The following is a 23,445-nucleotide window of genomic DNA, read 5'->3' as shown; positions in this document are numbered from 1 at the left end:
TATAAATTCATTGTGATTCACGTTACATCACGATTTTATTTTGAAATGTGAGTGCATCTTCTATTAATTTACTTTTTGGTATAATCATTTAATGCACTATAGCCATTCAGTTTTCAGCTGAATCTGCAAGTTAACTATTAGATTGACACACAGACACACACACACACACACACACAAATTATTATAAAAAAAATTCTTACTATTCCAGAGAAATTTAATAGCAATTTGATAGTAAAGCTTTATTGTATGAATAAATCTGACTGTTAAAATTGAAATGTGGCAGCAGCCTGCATATAATTTTTGATTTAAAGACCACCTTATTTTTTTTATCAAACAAAGCTCAGGATTGACATAATTAATTTACAGATCGGGACTGCATACTAAATTTTATATGTTCTTACCAAAATTGGCGGGAAAAAAGAAAAGAACCTGGAGAGGACAAGGAAGGTCTTTTTTCAGTTTAAATGAGTTAATGTTGTGATAAATTGACCTTCCATTTAATTGTTTTGTGAATTTCATTTCATATTTGGTTACAAATGTTACAGGGTCCCCTGTCATTGCCTTTGTAAGCGTTCGTTTTTTACAGAAAATGGGGGATGAACTAAGTGTAGGTCCTCGCTATGGCTATGGCTATACATATGGAAATTTTAAATATTGCTCCCATTCCCAGAGGCTTATACATGATATGAATAGATAAATAGGTAGATATTTTTTAATTGAAGCTTGACATATAATCATTACATCCCATTCAATGACCTACACTGTGGCTGTCATTAGTATTCCACTAATTTACTAAATATATTTGTGGTTTTTTTTTTACCAACCAGGCTTTAGGGGCTTATAGTTATAATCATTTTATCACAGGTATGACATATAAATTTGAAACCTTTTTCTAGCTTTCAATTTTTAGGCTAAAATTATTCATTTTGTCTATATACACATTGTATTTAGTTTAATCTGAATAGAACTAAAAGTTTTAAAAATTGTTAAACTAGTTGATAATTAGGAGTTATCTTTCTTTGCATTAAAAAGAAGCTCGAGTGAGATGGAAGCCAGTTTGAAAAAGAATTAATATTAAATGAAAATAAGGGTATTCACTGGATTTGAGTATATGTTTCCAATGTATCACTTTATATATTATGTAATTTAAACAAAAAATGAATTTCAAACTACTTTCATCATTGATAATCAAGACCTGAAGATGCAAAGAAATGTTTGGGCAACTGCCCCTTCGTCCTAGAAAAAAATTGTCATTTCTTGTTTTTATTTTCCACCACTTCCGTTGAGAATGGTTTATAACATATCCTTAGGAAAGTTGTTAATTCATCTCAATTTGTTGCATGTACAACATGATTCGAACCACATCGTTAGGGCCAAATTGTCTGACAAAGCATAGATTTACAATGGCCTTCTTGATAGATAAATAGAAATTAATTTGAGCAATAGTTATTACCGAATCTGAGGTCAATATTAAACATCGCCGTAGAGAGATTACTCCGATAATGAGTAATACAGCTCTGAAGCTAGGCATATAGGGCAGTGTGCAGGGAAGGGCTCATAGAAGAGTGAATAAAATGTTTAATAAAAATGTGATCTGTGGTTTTCTTATAGGATGTGTTTAATGAGGATAATGAATTGGTTCAAGTTCTTATTTGTTCCCTGTAATAATGCAATTTGCCTTTGCTTAAATTGTCAGTTTTTTGAATGATTATTTATAGCTCACCTGGCCGAACAGGTCAGACAGTAATTTTTTGCATATATCTCTGAAACCGTGAGGTTATGCCAAATTCTGACGTGATTAAAAGTATTCAGCATGATGAGATCATTTGTGGTTAAATATTCTTTTTAATTTGTGAAGCCATGTTGGAGTTATTGTCCTTTTCAATGTTTTTTTGCTACTTTTTATGGTATTTCTTTCAAAAATCTTCTCCTTTGACACTACTTGACGAATTAGGATCAAACTTGGTAAGAATATTTCTTGGGGTATCTTGCACAAAATTTATGTTTAGATTTTTGATCTGTCAAAAAACATGACTGTCATTACTAAAAATAGAACATAGGGGTCAGACAGTATTTTTTTGCATATATGTAGATCTCCAAAACCATTTGGTTACACCAAATTTTTTCAGCATGATGAGATCTGTTTGTGGTCAAACTTTCATGATAATTTGTTTAGCCATGTTGGTGTTTGCCTTTTTTCAACGTTTTTTTTGCTATTTTGGTGTCCATTTTCTTCGTCTTTGTTAACATTTTTTCAAAAATCTTCTCCTCTGACACTACTTGACCAGTTGGAACCAAACATGGTATGAATGATCCTTGGGGTATCCAGCATAGAAATTACATCATTTTTTTTTTTTTTTGGCCAGCACCATGCTGTTTTGACTGGCCCTCAATTCAGGCACTGAGTAAAACTTGTATGACATTGTTGCGTTGAACACAGATTGTGAAACCTCTAATCCCTTTTGGGATTAGGGAAACCTCATCCAAAACTTGGTTAAAAGCTGTTGGTAAAATGTAGTCAGATCCATCATAATGTAAATTGTTTCAGTTATAAAAAAAATGGAAACATAAAATATATTTCTAACAAACCTAAAGAAAGAAGGCATTGGTTCAATTTTTCCTATTAATATATCAGTTTTTGACTATACAGATACTAAGAGAATAAGAAATTCCCATCAATTTTTGGTACATGTACAACCCACTTTCCACTTGTCATTTAATTTTCTTTGCCCCGCTTTTTCCTGGTAAGCCTTCTGTATTTGGATTTTCTTTTGGCATAGTTGGACTGCAGAAGGGGGCAGACTTTTTCTTTTCAAGTGACATGCAGACCCTTTGTAGTACATTTAGCTTAGCGAAAAACTTGTGAGTTCAAACTGTAGTTGCCAATGCAAAAAATACATAATATTAAGCTGATTTTTGGTTTGTGAGTCTACCTTGATGAGTTACAGATCAAGTTTACATTTCGTTCTGCTTTGTTAATTTTTTTGGAGGTTACCAACTTTCCGTTTTACACACTATACATTTACAATAATATCAGTGACAATATGTTAATATAATAAAAGATTGGGTTATTGTTAATTTAGATTGATATGGAATTTGAAACCTTATATGTCCCATTGTCCATGCATAAAACTTTGCAAATGTGCAACTGTTAAATGGATTTGGACGTCTTTCTTGTCTTCTTCCATATCCCTTCTTCTGTTCAAAATCAAGGTCATTTCCTCAGTTTGTCCTTTATACTTGATGATCCAAGGTAGTATTTGGGTCAGTGATATAAACAGCCAGTAGGGACTGTATTGTTTTTCAATACTCTCAGAATGCTTGTGAATAATTAAAGTAATTTTTAAAAAAAAGTAATGAAATGTCATTGTTGCATGTGGGAATTTTGCCAAATTTTGTAGGTTGATCAGCTACTATAGAATTAAAAAAATACATGGATATCTGGATCTGTATCAATTGTAACAAATTGTCCAATGTCTCCCAAAAATATTTGGTGTTATGGATAGTGATTTAACCTGTTTACAGTGTAACCTATTCCAGTGCAATCACAAATTTTGATTTATGGAATAACAAAGAACAGGGGCCTGTGCGTGTGGGTCATACGTCATTAAGGTCACGTCACGAGGTGTTTACTGATATATTCAAATCAGCTCAACATTCCATATATTGTATATTATTTTTTTTTTTTAAATTTGTCATTATAATTTACTGTACACCCTAAAAATCCTTGTATGCATTTAGAATTAAATTCATATTTTAATATTGATTTTCATCCTACAATAAAATAAACAACTAATTACTGGTCAGCTATGTAGGAGACATTCCTCGCTAAATTTAGATGATAATACATGATTTCTTGTCCAGAATTACTGTATCCAGACTGGAAGGGCTGTCTACTTTCAATTTTCACCCCATGTCTGGAAAATCAAGACAAGGGAAAAGTCTTTTTTTGTGTAAGAATCCATCCCAACAAAAATGCAAAAAAGTAAACAATTGTGCTTCCGCGGTAAGACTCCAGCTAGGAGCTCACTGATTACTTTTCCAAAGTCAGTGGACAACAATTACTCAAGACAAGCTGCTGCTTCAGATTGTAAAAATCGGTTTACTTATAGACTTTATAAAAAATCAAAATTTTACAGGAGTAAAAGAGTAATAGGGTAATTAATTGGAAAGAGTGAATAACCAAATATTACCATGAGTGCCGAAGAACGCCTTGATTTAACTTGGCGCGAGTGATCATATTTTGGTTATTCACAATAACCAATTGATTATCCTGTTTATTATATAGATTGTTTTCATAATTTATTGATATGAACAATATCTTCTATATAAGAAGAGGTAGGTTCTTTATTAATAAGATTGTAATAGAAAGAGTACAACATCAAGTCAAAAAATCAAGGGTTCTACAGCACAGTATTTCTTGTTACAAAAAAGCAGGGCAGTTTCAGATCAATTCTCAACTTGAAACCATTAAATCAGTTTGTTGTACCTCAACACTTGAAAATAGAAACTCTGATCAATTTTAAAGTCTGAAAGTAGGCATTTGGGCAGTAACACTGGACCTTAGAGATTCTTATTTCCATATCCCAATTCATTCAAGTTACAGGCAATATCATTGGTTCTGTTATCAAGGAAACAAGTTTGAGTACCGAGGTCTTCCATTCAGTCTTCAGTCAGCACCAAGAATTTTTACCCAAGTAATGGCTACAGTGGAAGCCTTCTCAGGAGGCAACTTGTTCACATTTTCATGTACCAGGACAATTGGATGTTGAAAAACAGCAATCCTGATCAGCTAATGACACAACTAACTTGTACTGGGAATTTGTTGAATAGGTTGAGATTAATGTTCAATGTTGAGAAGTCCTGTCTAATACCAACTTCGACATTTGAGTATTTAGACGCAATAATTTATTTGGATAAAGGTCTTATTTTTCCATCAGAAGAGCGCTTTCAAATTATAGTCCAGCTTGTTCAGTTGATACAAAAATCAGCACAGGTGGAGGCATAAATACTGTTAAAGCTTCTAGGTGTGATGATGTCGTGTATCTGATTCCCTGGCCATGTTTACACATGAGGCCAATTGAACTATATCTTCTGCCACTTAGGCGTACAGCTTCTTTGGATCTGAATTGTTCAAAACCAGTTCTAAATGCACTCAGACACCCATCTTTTGCGCTGGCTAGACAGACACAATTTTTTCAGGGGGTGAAATTGGAGGAAGAGTTTGCTCAATTAACTTTGATAGCAGATGCATCAGAATACAGTTGGGGAGCATATCTAGAGAACTCTCAGTTAGCAGGCACTTGGCCAGACCAGTTTCTACCAAAACATGAACTGGTTGGAAATAAAAGCTGTGCAGTTAGCACTTCAACATTTTGTCAGGATTATACACAACAATCATGGGCTGCTCAGAACAGACAATGCTACAGTGGTGAGTTATATAAACAAGCGAGGTGGGATACATTCCCCAACTCTGTGTTATCTGACATGGGAGATATTGAATAAGTCCATTGTTCACTAAGTAATGGTGCAGGCAGTTCACATTCCAGGCAAGCAAATTGTCTTGGCAGATGATCTTTTTGGAGGAAAGAAGATGCCTGTAATAAAAATGGCCGAATGGTCTTGGGAGACAATCATGTGCTGCTCAGAACAGACAATGCTGCAGTAGTGAGTTATATAAGGAAGCGAGGCGTTGCACATTCCCCAACTCTGTGTTATCTGACATGGGAGATATTGAATAAGTCCATTGTTCACAAAGTAATAGTGCAGGCAGTTCACATTCCGGACATGCGTAATGTCTTAGTAGATGCTCTTTCAAGAGGAGTGAAGATGCCTGTGATAAAAATGACCGAATGGTCTTTGGACCAGACAGTTGTCAACACACTTTTTCATCAACTGGGGACACCTGTGATCAATTTGTTTGCAAATATAAAGAACAAGAAAATGCCAGTGTTTTGCTCTCCTTTTCCAGAAACAACTGCAGTAGCAATAGATGCATTAAGGATGAACTAGACTGTATGCTTATGCATTTCCTCCTCCAATTCAGATGAGGCAAGCTCTCTAAAAAGTTCACTCAAGATTGTGTCCTTCTATTAATTGCTCCAATGTGGCCAAGACAGTTGTAGTATACTCAGCTACTGGATCTGCTAGTAGAAATACCAGTAAAATTACCAGAAAGTCCAACATTGCTCTGACAACCAGAACAGAGTGTATCACCAAGATTCAAGCGTTTTCCAACTTGTAGCTTGGAAAGTCTAAAAAAATCTTATGTTTCAAAAGGCTTTTCTTCAAAAGTTACGTCAATTATTTCTAGTGCAAGAAAACAATCAACACAAAATGTGTATAATGCAAGGCTCAGGTGCTTTAGCAGCTGATTTGGAGAAAAGAATTTTGATTCCAGTACATCAGCTGTGTCTGAAATAGCAGAGTATCTGATGCATTTGCATTCAGTCAAGAATTGCAAACCAAAAACTTCAACTGGTTATAGATCTGCTATATCTTTAATACATGGCTCTAAATAAAAAATTTCAGTGAATAAGGATTTGAGTAATTTTTTAAGGGACTATATAATTTGAATCTGCTAGTGAGACAATTAGATCTGCCTTTGTGTTGTTAAAATTCTTAACGATGATTTTTTTCTACTGGCCGTAAATTCAACATTCAGATGAGCAAAATGGAATTTGTTTACTTCTCAATAAGCAATTTCTTGCTAAAATGCAGACTTTGAACAAATCCATGAGGGCCAATTTTTATTCCAAAGTTCAATAATTTTGCTACAGATCAGACAGATTTGTTACTATGTCCATGCAGATCTTTATTAATGTACATGTACATTGATAGAACAATGTGTATTAGAAAGTGGGATAGATTATTTTTTACTTATAAGGAAAACAATCATGTCGAAGCTCCTAAGCATTCAATTGCGCGTTGGATAGTTGATACGGTGAAGTTTGCTTACCAACATGCAGATTCAGAGACCTTGCAGTTAGCTCATGCATATAATACATGTAAATTGTTTGCCTCTTTGGCTTTATTCAATGGACTGTCTGCTTCAGAGGTTTTGAAAGCAGCTCATTGGTCTACAGAGACAACTTTTACCTCATACTATTTGAAAGATATTCCTGACCAGGAGACTAGATTTTCCATGGCTTCAATTTTGCATTCAGTATAAAGTAAACAGCAGAAGTAGAAATATAGGTGTGCTAATTTAATGCCTTGTACTCGTCTTCCTCAGCCATGCCTCATGAATAGCTTTAAATTCTGGGGCAAATGTTTTCAGACCAGTAGGTACAGATTTTTAAATAAACTAAAGTTTTTTTTGGGGTAAAAACCTTGTATGTGATAAATCTGTACTTACCTATCTGACCCAGCCCTCCTCCCTACCTGAGGAAGTTCTTCTGATTATCAGACTTAATAGGTATGAGATCACAATAAATTCCCCTTGACTTTTCGTTGTATACAAATATATTTCCTATTTTTTAGTGTGTTTCTTCCTGATTTTTTTTCTTTGCTGTCATAAACTTTATTGCTTAGTATTAACTGCAGAAATGTAGGGCAAGGATCAAATTTACAAGGGATTTTTTTTCATTCTGTAATTTTATGTGGAAGTTGTGATTTTTTCCTATGAAAGAAGGTCAAAATTTAGGACATCTGGCAGTGGTCACTTTTCATGTCTACGGGGTCTCCGAAGCAAAGTTGCTAAAAATAAAAAATGGTGGTGAATTTTTGTAAAACATGCCATTTTTATATGTTTTGGGGGTTTATTTCTCAGAATTCATGGAATAAACATGAAATGTGGCAAAAAACCCTATTTCTTTTCTCATTTTTAGCTTTTTTGTCCAAAAATGGGTTTCTATGGGATTTTCAATGTAAAACTCGTAATTGCTTATGGCATCAGGGTAAAATTGGGCAAATGAGCTAATTATTGCCTCATTTTGAGTTTTTTGTACACACAGTGTCATAATAACAGCGAATAAACACTATTCATAAACAGTGGACAGGGTAAAGGTAAAAAATTTTTACATTTAGAATCTGTTTTTAACCTGCAGCAAAGGTCATATGGCAAAATTACAGTGTTTGTCAATTGTCTCAACTTCTTGGAATACTCCCTTGCACTGCATTGGTATGAAATTCTGGATTATGGGAGGGAAATGTCTTAAAAATGTAAAAACAACCATGATTTCCCATTCTTTTACATATATTTTGAATAAATGTGCCACTTAGACCCGTACTGAGTTGACGAAAAACACTTATTTTGGTGCCGGTCATACACTGAAAAGCCTAAAAGCAGAAAAAACCTGACTTGATATGAAAAAGAAACATCCAGATGAGTTCGTATATACCACATAAGCATCAAAACATGCATTTTAAAATGTCTTTTCACTATTTTGTGGCTGTGGGGTTAAAATCTTAGTATAAATGTCATATTTACCAAAACCCGCAGTTTTACAACCCTGGTCCTGGCTTGATTTTAAATACCCCATCTGATAGTTTACTCTAAAACACAGCCTCTGGTTGTTTTTAAAGTACATTTAATGTGTCTATAGCACTTTGGAAGTAAGTTTGGGTTGATTCATTCCTTTTTAGCTTCTAAAAAGGAGTTTTTATGTAAGTACCCCTGCACTATGTGAAAACGCTCTAATACTGCAGTGTCATGTATGAAAACACATATTTCTGTCTTAAATCAGATGGAAAGCTGACTAGGTTGTGTTTTCTACTTCAGAAACATGCAATGCAATGGAAATAAAGAACAAAAAAGAGAAAATCTCTCAAATATTTGAATTGAGGCTATTTAGAGGACACTTCTTCACCTAATCTGCTCAAAGTTGAAGTCGCAGCATATACCATTGATATAAAATTTGCCATTAATCATTTATTTTTCAACAAATCTCTGTAAAACTTTGCAGTTAGACTTAGAAATGAATAGGCTTTCCACAGATGAAGCCTTTACTTGAGTTTCAAAATAAGCCGATCTAATAGGTACTAGATTACAATTAATTCCCCTTGACTTTTCGTTGTCTTCGAATATTGTTCCTTTTTTTTTAGTGTGTTTCTTCCTGATTTTTTTTCTTTGCTGTCATAAACTTTATTGCTTAGTATTAACTGCAGAAATGTAGGGCAAGGATCAAATTTACAAGGGATTTTTTTTATCCTGTAATTTTATGTGGAAGTTGTGATTTGTTCCTTTGAAAGAAGGTCAAAATTTAGGACATTTTGTGTGGTCACTTTTCATGTCTACGGGGTCTCTGAAGCAAAGTTACTTAAAAAAAAAATGGTAATGAATTTTTCTGGCACTCGTATAGAAATCTGCTTTTATACATGTTTCCATATTGGTGAAGTTTGAATGAGTTTGAAATGGTGGAATTCTTTTTATATGTCAAGATGGGTCTGTTGAAATGCACTATGAAATTAATTGTGTCCTGGTACCTTCAACTTAAGATAAAAGTAACCTTTTTCTTTGGAGATTGCAGAAAGGGAGATAAGTCAGAAGTAGCGGTTGTTAGAGGTTCTTCAGGGGTAACAGGCAAATGTTTTCTGGCAGGTACATGTAAGTACAGAATTATCACAAACAAGGTTTTTACCCCAAAAAGCCTTATTTTGTTAACACAAATTTGAATTCAAATTTTAATTAATCCTATCATGGTCCTTTAGGAGGCATTTACATTCAATATTAATATCCATCAGATGGCATTTCACTATAATACAATTTAGAGTCATAACATGTTACATTGTATATGGTATTCATATAGCAAGATAGATGTTTCTAGTCCAGGAGGGATGAGATGTCTTACAATGCAGAAAATTAGGTGTTTGGTCAATCTCCATAGAGAATGCAGTCTAACATATTTAAAAGAGTAATCAAGGGTACCAAGGTTATAGCAGTAATCAAAAGAATGTAATCCAGGGACAAAGACCAGACATGGATAACAGACATACACAACAAAGAACATAAAGTAACTAAAATCATACATACAAAGTAACAAAAGTAAATGAGCAACTCAGACTCCACTAAAAACTGGGAGCATGGACCAGGTGCACCGGTAGGGTAAGCATCCTCTGCTTTTCTAGAAAAAAGTCCTCTAAAAACACCCGCTGAGTTGCTCATAAAAAGTCAAGTCCGGGGTAGACAAACGAGGAAAGGAAAACTGACCCGTTGAATAAATCAGTTTTTATGGTGTTGATGGATACACCATAACGATCCACAAGTTCATGATGACGACCATAAAACTTCTGTAGTGATGACTTCAATCTTGTAGCAACATAACCTTGTTCCAGAAGCCTATTTGTTGGAGTTCTAGTGCGATACAAAAAGTCTGCGTAGTTTTGGCAACCTCTGGCATAACGTATGAGTTGTGATATGAACACTCCATACGCAGGAGCCGAAGGGATGTTGCCACAGATGAAAGGAAAGTTGACAATTCTGAATGAAAAGTCATCACGTTTGTCGTAGAGTTTGGTTAATAGTTTTCCTTTACCATCGATTTCTAAGTGTAGGTCAAGATATGAGGCTGACTTCACAGTGTCTGTAGTATCCTTTATCTCAAGTTCTTTTGGGTAGATCGGATGGATCAAATGCCCGAAATTAGGATTGTGTAAAGATAATACGTCATCTATATAGCGGAAACTGAGATTGAAGGATCTAGCCAAACGATATTCTTTCTTTCTGATCAGATCAGCTATAAAGTCAGCCTCATAAGAGTGAAGGAATAGGTTAGCAAGTAAAGGAGCACAATTTGTTCCCATTGGAATGCCGACCCTTTGTTGACAAACACGTCCACCACACTGAACAAATATGTTGTCGATTAAAAATTCCAGCATTTTGTGAACATCTTCCTATGTATATTTGGAAGATGATTTGGAATTATTTCTTACAAAGTACGAGGAATCTCTACCAAGAACTATATGTTTTGGGGTCATAGTAGATGCAAATGCTGTGTTTTGTTGATCTGTTAATTGTTTCCCACTGCCAAGCCACTGAGGAACATTGGATTGGTCTGTCATTTTGTCCACAATAAGAGGATGTGTCATCTTTAGAACCATAAATAAATATAAGTGCACATGTTTGACCCTGGACTTATCTGGCAAATTCGACTTATCTATGTTTTTTTCATCAAAATTAGGCAATTCGACTTGTACTCCACATTGACTAATAGTCCGGAAAATATGTTATATTTAAAAAAAATCAAAGAACAATACCTCAATAAAGAAATGATCATCACTTTCTTTCAAACTCGTCCTAGCTATTTTTGGTAACAAACATCAGTATTGATCCTATGTAAAGTCAATAAGAAATGTAGATTTGACAGTGCATACAATGTCACAAGGATGAGGTTGTATCAGCTTTTTGTTTTGACCTTGGTGGAAATCTTATGGAAGTTAGAAAGAAGCACTTACGATGTTAGGGTAGACAAATGTCCAGCATTTCTATGTCCCCATGCAATGTTGCGGCAGGGGACAAAAATATAATTTCCTTAATTGGAGCAAAAAGTAAAACCTGTATTAAATCAGCAGAAAGACTGTGATCTGAATATTTGCATGTAATCCTTAAGTGATATAGAGTATGAGAATGAATAGGAATGTTTAAATGACTTTTTTGTAGTAGAAAGAATTATCCATTATTACATATATTAAGCGAATAGATAAATGAATTTCTTTCTCTACTTTCTAAAGAAGTCTTGAATATTTAAAATCCTGTTGTGTGTATAATAAATCAATAAACTTAGTCGGATCAGAAAAAAGAGCATTCCAGAATCTCTACATGAAGAAGGTTTTTGTTTTTATCATATATTTGAGATTTAAGCAAGTACATGCAGTCAGGACATGGTAGATAAACAAAAAAATCATTACGTACCTGTAGACATTTTTAAGCTTAGAGATGTTAGGGACTTAAAATATTTTGTCCATGGGTGGCTTAGTCAGAGTACAGAGTCCAATAAGTTCATATTTTCTTCATACACAATTGAATTGGACTTTGTTTTACTGAGATCTACTCTATGAAAGGAAGCATCCAATTTCTGAATGTAAGATTTATTGTTTTCATGTCAATGGTAATATTTTTTGTTGAATTATTGTGAAAAGTGTGCAAAATTAGATACATGTATATGTTAATGGTTATTGCAAATATAAGTGTGCTCTGGAATGCTGGATAGTACCTTTTCATATGCTTGTATGTGAAATTTTTTTATATTAGGTCTGAAGATTCTAAAACTTGAGGATTTGTTAAGTGAATTTTTCACTTGTTTAATCAAAAGAAAGATAATGTATAATATTTCTGTATGTGAAGAACACTTAGGAAATTTTTGAACTCTTTAACCATTGCCTCTTTCAACCGTGATAATCATTTTCTTATTTTTCCTGGATCTTTATATACGAGTAAAAAAAAACAATTAAAATTTTTCAAAAAGAAATGGGTATTGGTACATAAAACTAAGATGATTTTAGTTATCCTATGTTACAAAGTGTTCTAGGATTCCCATTAACTGTTACCCGTGGTAAGTGAGTTTTCAGGTTGGGAAAGTTTTTGGGAGTCTTTGGTTACCTTTTGGGAAGTCAGTTTTAAAGTTTGGGTATGTTAGAAACGAGTCCTTACTTTCCCGACCTGTGGCAATTATTTCTGAATTTATTTGAGCAGAATTTAAGTTTTATTCGTTAAAAAATGTGATTGTTTTGTTTTTGCTTTTTTATTTATCACAATCCATTGGTGCTTGTAATTAGATCTCTTTTCTTCCATCGAAGTCAAACATGATCGTGATGCAGAAACAATAATTTTCTATCTGAAAATTTTAAAATAAGAAAATCCAGGTTTCAAAATTCGTAATTTTGAACAGATGAATAGTTTCTTTCATCATTATATATTTGTTTGCAAATAAATATAAAATGTATTGAGGGGAGAGGGAGTACCTGAGTCTGAGAAAGGTGACTAAAGGGTAAAAAGCCATAAAAATGTAAAAGTTCCCATACAAGTTTTTATCATATGAAAGTTATGCCCAGCAGTGTTTTTTAAATACAATACTAAATGTTTGAATGGGGGAAATTCAAAATAAAAATGGATCTCCATAGTTTTGGGTTCACCTCCTCAAAAGAGGTAGCTTCCCTTCTAATGAAGAATCAAAATTGTTATTGCCTAGTTATTTACACTACTGTCAACTACTACACAACACAAATTTTAATTTCTCCACTCTCCACAGTGGAGATACTTTGAGTGGAGTCACAGTGTCTCCACTTAATTTGGTTCCCTGGTCAATATCATAAGTGACCCTAGCGTTGCTAAAATATAGACTCGGGTCACCAGCAATGGATATGCATGATATCTGAGTAAATTGCCCCTTATGAAATTAAATAATAACAAAGATCAGATTGTCTAAATTACCTTTATAATTGTGCATATATATCGAAATATAATAAGTTACTTGAAAAAAATATTTAAACATATATTCCTTTTAATTTGAATATTAGAACGTTTTAAAGTAATTAAAATAATGTCATTTTCTCTCAGCCAATCCAAAGACAAAAGACGTCAGTGGTGACCCGGGGTTATATTTGAGAGAAACTTGTGGAATGAAAATATTGCCCGGGCTTCCAGGTTATGCCTCTACTTTCCATCATCGCGTCATCATTTCAAAAATTGTTAGTAATTAACTTCTCCTGTCTTTATGCCAAGATATTTTTTATTGGTTCTAGTAGCTTGATAATATTTTTGTAAAGGACAGAAAATAATATTGAAAACTATTGAAATCGGGCAATTTTATCCTGGTTTTTATTTTGATGGAGTCACATTGGAGGACATGAGAGACTCCACTGTGAAGAGTGGAGAAATTAAAATTTTGGTTGATAGTAGTGCAAGTGTATTCATTTATAAGAATCAGACAGTAAAAATACATCACATTCTCTGCTTCTTAGAAATGATTGCATTTGTTACCAAATCATACGACACATATTTTGTCTTTGAAATGTTACTTTCAATGTGGGGAAGTTCATTTAAAGTCTGGATAAGTCATTTTTTGGAGGCCACTTACCTGTGGTAAGTCAAGTTAACAAAAAAATCCTAGAACACTGTTACAGCTGTAAACCAACTGAATATTTTCATATGTGATATATTTATGCAGATATTGTAAGTATGAACACTAACAGAGAAAACAAATTGCCAAGAATAATTTTCTTTCTAATAGAATATATCTTTGACAATGTTTGAGAAAGTATTGACATTCTTAATCATGAACATGAATTGGTTTAGAGTTACTTAGGCCCTGGAAAACATTTTTCTTTCATGTACCTAAAATGTAATATGGAACTGATTGTTAATTTTTTTTTTTTTTTTTTTTTTTTTTTTTTTTGCAGTAAACAACACTCTGCCTGTTTACTTAAATCCCTGTCTTCCATTATACCGAAATTTAATATTGCTTATATTCACAATTGGTGAGCAATTCTTTATCTGTGTGTTATTTTGGTTTTAAAACTAGTTAAAAGTCAGGATTGAGTTATTCCTGTTTACTTATATTGTTGCAAACATTATTACATGTATACAAATTATATTCAGCTTTAATACAAAAAAAAACCCAAAAAACTGAAAATTTTATTTTCAGAATTCCACCATAAGTTTGTCAACCTGTAACAGCCAGTTTGTGATTGTCTTACTATCTAGTGTTGATTTGTTACTGTAATATTTACTAAGGTATGGTTGAGCTTGATAAAATATGTGATATATATATTCAACTGAATTGAATAAAAAGTAATAAGTCCATTAGCAGAAAGTAATGAAAAATGAGTTATTGTCTGTGTTAAAAAGTCAGAGTATTCATAGTTCATATGTATACTTAAAATACTTTTTGTTTGTTAATTATGCATTTAATACTTAAGTTTGGGGAGTGGGCAGATATCACTAGCGGGCATTTGCTCACAAATTTTTATTCAATCTTATCGTAGGTTGATGGGGTTTACCATACTAACTTAGTTCTTTTTTTTTTTTTTTTACCTGGGATGACATTAACAACTTGATGTAAAAACAAGTTAGATCTCAGTAGTGGGTTTAGAGACATTTTCGTCTAGTTGTGAAAAGATGTAACATGGAGTTTTAAAAATTGACTTACAGCAGTAAATATTCGGAAATTAATAATACAATACCTTTCCAGGTAAAGATTATTCATAGAAAATAAGTTGTATTACATTTACATTTACATTTACAGGATTTATTATCATAAGAAGGATGTTGTTGATAAGGAAGTACAGTATCATATTATTTAACATGTATCAATGAATATGTACATGTATAAGTTTGTATTTCCCTTTTGTAAGTTCTGAAGTGCAATATACTATATGTATTCTTAGTTATTTTTGTGTGTTTGTTTACATGTAGGTATGTGTATGTTTTAGTCTTAGAGGCAAAATTTGAAGAAATTGGGTTTTTGATTGATTGATAAGTTTTTAGACTGGAAGCTTGTTTTGTTTGAAAATTAATTGTGAAAATGCTTGTTTTAACTACATAAGTGAAAGGAGTGAAAAATAGAATCAGCCATCAGTTTCACAAAATGAAGTCTACGAGCTGTTGTAATTTCACAGTTACAGCTTTGTTTGTGAAATTGACCAAATATTTTTGAATAATTGACTCTTTAAAGGTCCTAGTTGTTAATGGGGATTCTTTCTTTCTGACCTTTTCAGTCTTTAATATTTCTCCACTAACTATAAATTATTTATGTCACTGCATTTAAACATTGTGCAGGTTTTGAATGTTGTCTTGAAATCAGTGGTTGAGAAAATCAGGGGTCAAGGACATTGAGTACATAAAAGCTGAAAATGACCTGTAAAAATTTTAAATATCTGTAAAAATGTTAAACCATCATTTATGTAAAAATGGTCTTAAAAACTATTTCTTTACCCTTGGTAAGTCTTTATGTACATATCCTAATCCATAAATCTTGTCGGGTAAGATTTTGCTACATTTTAAGTTTCATGTTTCATGAAGCACAATACTTTCAATTCAGTGTATAACTTTATCTGCCTTAAATACTGTACCAATATTCTGTTTTTGTCTTTGATGTTTTCATAACTTATCATGATGTCTTCCAACTTAACTTGGGAACATAATATTTTTGGCCTATCCCTTTGTCTGTCTGTCACACTTTTTTAAGAGCAATTCCATAGAAAGAAACTACTGTACCAAATTTAATGAAAATTTGTATGAAATTAGAACACAATATGCAGTTGTGTTCAAATTACCAGGAGTTTATGATCCACTAATTTTGTGTGAGTTGCACCCTTTTGAGCTGTTGAACTTAAAATCATCGTGTGGTGTTAACATTCATGTTATATGGATAAAATCATCATGTGGTGTTAACATTTATGTTATTATGGGTATGTTTCTTCTGAAAATGTATAATAGTTAACTGACCATGAAATGATGAAAACCTGTTTTATAACTATATTTTGTTCTATCATTACAATCAGAAATCTCTTCTTATACTGACATAATACACTGCACTTTAACTGCTTATAAAATCTGTGGTAGGACTACTACTGATGTACTACTTGTATATACATTTATATTTACAAGTACTATCTTTAAAAAAGATAGCTGACACATTTTCTTGCTTTGTCCATTCCAAATTTATTTTGTGAACTGTATTAACACTATGCTATGTTTAGTAATTCAATTATTTAATTGGTTCAACAAGTAAGCTATTTCCATTTATTCAATATATTAAAGATTATAATTCAATGTATCAGCATGACTGAAAATATTCCAGAAACCAATGCCCTAATGGAGTCTTGAATTTTGTGGTTGCTACCACTTTTGTCCATTGAAATGTGAGGTTGTAAGCTCAATTGGTTACATTGCCAAGGTTAAACATCATGGATATCACATGATGTTAAAGGGAACTCAATACTGACTGCGTCGGAAAGATTACTATTATTATTGTTACTTAATAGTTTAGGCAAACTAATTTTTGGTATATGTAGTGAGAAAAAAAAAACTATTTTCCTAACAGTATCAGTTAAAACTTCAAGTTGGGGGATGACCATTAGACTTATGTTGAGTAGAGGGCGGTTGGGCTAGCAAATTTATTGGAGTCAGAAAATTTATTTTGGAACTTTTGCAAGTCTGAAAATTTATTTGCAACCACCTCGGGGCAATATTATTTATTTTCATTTCACTGTATGAAGTATTTTGACTGGAGTCAGAAATTTTCAGAATCAAATGGTAGTCCCTTAGGAGGTTTAAATGCTGCAATAACAATTATGACTTTTATGCTTTTGATTTTCTGCTTTCTGCTTCGTGTTTTGTTTTGTATTTCAATTTTTTTTTGTTTGGTCTCTGTCCATTGTGCTCAGTATGTACAAGTTATACTGTTGTTACACAAGAGAATGTGTCTAAATTCAATGAACTGGAAAAGTATTTTGGGACCTTTTTATAACTAGGTTTAAGTCTTGTCTGAATGAATTATTTTTATTAGTGGTGTTATTTATCACAGTGACATGCTTGGTTAGGTTTTAGAAGCTAAAACTGTAAATATCAGGGAACCTTCCCATGTGGCCGAGTACAACCTTGAAGATATTTACTATCTATGTAAACACTTCTAAAACAAGGTTAGTGATTAGTTCATTGCTGTAGTGCATATGTATTTTCTGCAGGTCTTATTACATCGTAATTGTTATTTAGATGAAAACAATATCATTCTGAAAATTTTGTCATGAAAACATGCTGTAAAGTTTTAATTTGATAGCTTAATTAAGATGTAGGAACAAAAGCCACAGGCATATGTGAACATGATTTTGAAATATTTTCTACATAACAGATTTATTTGGTGGATAGATATTGAATATATTTTGTGGGAAATTATGGTTTTGTCACCTGAGATCACCTTTGTCAGGTAAAATGATTTACCTGATTGTATTTCAGGTCAAGTGAATACTTTACCTGATTGTGTTTCATGTCAAATTATAGTAGCTCATCAAAATATTTGTGTTTACATGATGCTTTTTCAAGAACTTCATCTTCTCTGTCTTGGGAAGACCATTTCCTTATGTGTTCTTCAAATTGGTCATTGGTTTACCTTTGTTTATACACTCCCTAGAAAATATGAGACGAAATTCTTTACATGTGCAAGATTTGAACTTAAAATATGTCATTGGTAACCCAATAATGTTGAAACCCGATTATTTCAACCCTTCTAATATGGTGGGTAGAAAATACCGGTATAACTGACATCAAGTCAAGAATAGTGAAGTGGTGCTCCCAAAAAAAAAGTATATTTAGTATTTTTTTGGTTGCGTGATGCATACATTCTCAAAAAGGGATTAAAATAAACTTAGCAAATTGAGTAGCCATGCACTTAGTAAATTTTGCGTCTGAAATATTGAGAAATATGAAATTGAATTAGCTGATTTAAAACAAGATTAATGTTTTTTTTGTTATTTCTGTTTACTATAGGAGCTCTTGATTATAATGACATTTAAAGTTTATTCACATAACTTTCTGTTGACTAATAGACATTTACAAGTGACTGCATTTTACATAGACTCTGGATTGACCTCATCTTCAATCTTATCTTAGTTCATTTGTAGTTAAGATGTTTATTATCCTCCAATTAAATAGTTTGTGACATAGATCTTGCAGTGATTTGTTAACACTGTATCATTGGTATGATACATGAGTGTTATCCACTACGAATTTGTGAATTTGCTGTGTATATCATTGTGAAAAAGTTATAGTAAAACATTTTTATAGCACTGCAAAAATTATAGTTGTATTTTGTTATTTCATATCATTCAAGTGACACAACTTGCCATTCACAAGGATTTTTTTTTTATAAATCTAACCTCTTCAGTAGTATAGATGTTGCAAATGATTATTATTTTTTGGGGGGAGCCCGGGGGAGCACCCCAATGCGCATGCACATGACGTCACATCTGGTGGTCAAGGACCGGAAGTGACCAGTAGAGGGAGGGGGACTGGAAGTGGACTTAAATGGGGGACCAATAAAGGGATCACGGGGACCTTTAGATGTAGGAAAGGGGGGCCTTAAAGGTTGGGAGGGGGGACCACTTCCATAGGCATCCTCATTAAGTGTCCTAAGTAGTGTCATTATATAGTATACTATAAACAGGTAAGTATTAAAAAAAAAGGGGGTGTATTATGTCTTTGTTTATATTGCTTTTTGAATTCTACATTTTTATTAACGTTAATTGCATTTTAATTATTTTTGTAAATTATTTGTAATTTCATTGTCTTTGTGTAATAATTGAATGGGCACTTTGAATTGATTTTAAATTTTGATTTGAATTTCTTGTTCAGTGGATTGTATAATTTGATTAGATGTCTCAGGGATTAGACAGATGTTTGAAACTTTCTCTTTTACTAGTGATTCTGATAGCCCATCTTTGATTTTTAACCGTTTTTATTGTGCTTTATGAATACATTACAGGTGTAAGGACCTGTTGTGCAATGTTTACCACTAAGAAATAAATTATCATTCTTTTAATAATTTTTGTTTTAATATTTTTTTGTATTCATTTTGAATAATTGATGTTTCTATTTTGACTAACCACTAAAGATTATGTTGACAATTGTAAGGTTTACAATTCATGTTTACAATCGGAACATTAAGAGCTTTTGCATGGTGTATTGCCTTTCATTTCAGATTTTTATTGTCGACCATTTTATCACCGACAACAGACACACTCAACCTTTTACATTTTATATGGGGCTCTAATGAGTAAACCGATTTCTTTTTTTCAATATATATTTTCAATGTTTACATGTCGTGTGTATTTGACATGATGTTATGGGGGTCTATTGGATAAACCATTGACGAATTTTAAATTTCTCTCCATATTTTCATTTGTCGTTTGTTTTTTACGCCCTTTTTTGTTCAAGTTTGAGACTTATATGATTGCTTAATGTTTGTCTTTTGTTATTATAAGGAGATTGAACTTTTTACTGCTATAGTATTTTTTATATTTGGATGTCCCGTACACCCAAACTTGCTTTGAACGTGTTATGGGGCTGTAGTGAGTAAATTCTTTTTTTCATATTTTCAATATTTACATGTCGCGTGCACTAGATTTGACCTGTTATGGGGTAAACCATTGAACTGTATACAGAATTTTATTTTCTCTCCATATTTTCATTTGTGGTAAGTTTCCTTCGCCCCCTTTTTTTTAGCTCACCTGGCCAAAGGCCAAGTGAGCTTATGCCATCACTTGGTGTCCATTGTCGTCATCGTGGTTGACAAATTAAAAAAAAACTTCTTCTCTGAAACTACTGGACTGACAGCTTTTAAACTTGGCATGATTGTTCCTTAGGGTGTTCTGCACAAAGTCACTGTTGGGATTTTTGATTCATGAAAAAACATTGCCGCCGTTTCTAAAAATAGAACATAGGGGTCAGATGGCAGTTTTGTGCAAATTACTCAAAAACCGTTGCCTTTAACAAATTTCTGGCGGGTGGGTAATATTGTTCAGCATCATGAGATGGACCTATGCCAAAATTTTCAAAACGATTGGTCAACTGATCTAGGAGTTACGGCCCCTGAAACAGTTTTTTTTTTTGCATTTTTCGCATGTGCAACTTCAAAAATCTTCTTCTCAAAATCCATTGCACAGAATTCAATGAAAGTTAGCATATATGTTCCTTAGGGCATCCCACACAAAATGACCGTTGGGATTGTTGATTCATGAAAAAACATTGCCGCTGTTACTAAAAATAGAACATAGGGGTCAGATGGCAGTTTTTTTGCAAATAACTCAAAAACCGTTGCCTTTAGCAAATTTCTGGCATGGGGTAAAATTGTTAAGCATCATGAGAAGGACCTATGCCGTAATTTTCAAAACCATTCATTGACTAATGTAGGAGTTGCGACCCCTGAAACAGTTTTTTTGTTTTGTTTTTTTTTTTTTCACATGCACAACTTTGAAAATCTTCTGCTCTAAAATAAAACCATTTAAGATCATTGAATGAAAGTAAGCATAATAATTCTTTAGTGTATTGTGCTCAAAATGACTTATGATTTTTAATCCGTGAATAGATATGGCTGCCTATACTAAAAATGGAACTTATGGGACATAAAACAGGTTTTTGAAAAAAATTCAGAAATTGTTGCCTTTAGCAAAATTCTGGTTCAGGTCATGAAAATGCTATGAATAATTTTAGTTGATTTTAACTTAGCCTGTCTCATTCCTCAAGTTTTTCAAATAAGCCAATGGTTAACCAGGTGAGGGATTCAGGCTCTCTTGAGCCTCTAGTTTGTTTAAGTATTGTATAATGGGTTTTTATAAGGAACTTTTTATTGCTATAGTATGTTTTTAAGTTACTTACACTCATACTTTGACCCGTGTTATGAGGCTCTGATAGTAACTGTTTTTTATGCTATCGCTAACGCTTTTAATAGGTATTATTGGTTTTGAGCTACTCTGTCTTGTAAGGAGGCCTTCCTTTAGTCTTATACTTATCTGTTTAAAGTATACTATACTAATTAGGACACTTAATGAGGATACCTGTGGAGGTGGTTTCCCCATCCCAACCTTTAAGGCCCCCCGCCTTCCTACATCAAAAGGTCCCCATGATCCCTTTATTGGTCCCCCATTTAAGTCCACTTCTGGTCATTCTCAAGGTCTATTTCCGCTCCCCCTCCCCCCAACGGTAACTTCCCGTCATACCCAAGGTCCACTTTCGGTCCCCCTCCCTCTACCGGTCACTTCTGGTCCTTGACCACCGGATGTGGCGTCATGTGCATGGGCATTGGGGTGCTCCCCCCAAAAAATAATAATCGTTCGCAGCATCTATACTACTCTCTTCTCCTATGGTGAATTTTTTAAGGAACTTAAGAAAAAAAAAAGCAATCTGACAAGTATCTGGTTTATTGTTTATTCAGGGTTCAGTTTAGACAGGCTTCACTGTGTTATTAAATGTACCCCTCTAACTCCACAATAAGACCCAAATATTGGGCCCATGATAAACTTAACTTTGTGAAATGTTTTGAGCGGATGTTTAAATTTTTTATACAGCTGCTAAAAATTTGTGGTTTTATAATTCTTTGTCATTGGTGTCCTTGTCCAGCATATGTAGACAATTTCGTTTCCAGACCATAACTGAACAATTATGAAATTACATCACATGGTCAGGCCTTTCATTAAGAGGTGGTACCAGTTCCTTTTACCCTTCTAAACTACTGAAAGGTACCTCCAGAATTTTAAAATTTCATACATATTTATTAAAAACAAAATTATGAAAAGTACCTCTTACAAAATCAAAGGTACCTGCATTGCAAAAAAATAATGAAACTCCTGCCAGGTGCCACACAACAAAAGGAAGGCTGGGATTGATTTTAGGGATTGTCACTTGAACCATTCTGGTAGGGGTCAGAAATAAGCATTTTCATGCTATCTGGGCAATAATTTGGCTATAAGTGAAAAGATTTGAATGTAATAGTACCAGTACAAGGTGCCATACCACAAAAAAAGACTGGCATTGGTTTTGGGGTCTGTGACTTTAACAGATTAGGAATTAGGGGCTAAAATTGGGCAATGAATCTCTGAAATTGTACCACAAAGTGCCATACCTCTAAAGGAAGGTTGGAATTGATTTTTTTGAGTCGTAACACAAACCACAAAGTGTGAATGGCATGTCCGTACTTGGTCCAACTATTCGGGGTTTTTACTTTGCAGTAGTATCAAGGCTTTTTGATACATTTGATTTACTACAACATATATTGTTTACAGTCACAATAGCCAACTTATTTGTTTTTCAGAATTTAATGTGATATACAAACAAAAATGACAGACAGTAATGAAGTAATCTCGGGTACTGGTGACAGTATAGAGGATAGGTGAGTTGAAGTAATCACAAAAATGTGACAGTGTAGAGTAGGGTAAGGTTGATGGAATCACAGGTACTAGTGACAGTATAGAGGATAGGTAAGTTGAAGTAGTCACAGAATTGAGATAGTAGGTTAAAGTAGTCACTGAAATGTGACATTAGGTTAAGGTATTCACAGGTACTAGTGACAGTATAAAGGATAGGTAAGTTGATGTAATCACAGAAACATGATAGTAGGCTGAAGTAATCAGATATGCGATAGTATAGAGTAGAGTAAATTTGTAGTAATCACAGGTACTGCATGGTGACAGTATAGAGAGGTTTGTTGAAGTAATTACATGTCCTTGAAACAATATGTAGCAAAGGTACACAGTCAAAATTATTTTACAAGATTTTCATATGAATTTCTTGTAATTTTTCATGTGAATGGAGAAAATGAAGTTTGACAGAGTTAACAAGAAATTTGATTAATTTCATGATCCAAGCCTTCACATGAAATTCACATGAGTTCTGTTAAGTGAATTTCCTTTGATTCACATAACTTTTATGTGAACAACATTTGCCTGTGTTGATTGAAGAAGTCACAGGTGCTGATGACAGTATAGAAAGGTTTGTTGAAGTAGTCACAAGTACTG

The 23,445-nt window shown here is 33.3% G+C and overlaps 1 protein-coding gene and 1 long non-coding RNA gene across 10 annotated transcripts in view; one reads left to right on the top strand and one right to left on the bottom strand.

Annotated features, from left to right (window-relative positions):
- The first annotated feature begins 405 nt into the window (after positions 1-405).
- LOC148622272 (long-chain-fatty-acid--CoA ligase ACSBG2-like) overlaps positions 406-23,445 on the top strand; it is a 71,669-nt gene continuing 48,629 nt past the window's right edge. For 2 of the 9 annotated variants that reach the window (XM_088572008.1, XM_088572017.1), the window contains exons 1-2: positions 406-447; positions 22,743-22,820. In XM_088572008.1, coding sequence (XP_088428134.1) covers positions 22,768-22,820 — 53 coding nt within the window. In that variant the 5' untranslated portion in view covers positions 406-447; positions 22,743-22,767. Of the gene's footprint in view, positions 448-11,878; positions 12,021-13,816; positions 14,021-14,582; positions 14,672-14,962; positions 15,129-15,852; positions 15,877-17,434; positions 17,581-17,677; positions 17,865-22,742; positions 22,821-23,445 lie in introns of those variants that run through there. The other 7 variants (XM_088572011.1, XM_088572013.1, XM_088572016.1 and 4 more) reach the window with 7 other exon arrangements.
- Positions 4,229-11,920, bottom strand: LOC148622273 (uncharacterized). Its single transcript, XR_015920613.1, has 3 exons — positions 11,852-11,920; positions 11,197-11,271; positions 4,229-5,124 (listed from the first exon to the last, which is right to left on the bottom strand). It is a non-coding gene; the product is annotated as an uncharacterized LOC148622273 (long non-coding RNA).

This window comes from Perna viridis, chromosome 3 (genome assembly GCF_037379345.1).
Source record: "Perna viridis isolate PV_CMFRI_1.1 ecotype Kerala chromosome 3, ASM3737934v1, whole genome shotgun sequence".
NCBI classification, from domain to species: Eukaryota; Metazoa; Mollusca; class Bivalvia; order Mytilida; family Mytilidae; genus Perna; species Perna viridis.
The sequence above is the reverse complement of the archived record's forward strand: the minus strand, read 5'-3'. Positions and strand labels throughout refer to the sequence as shown.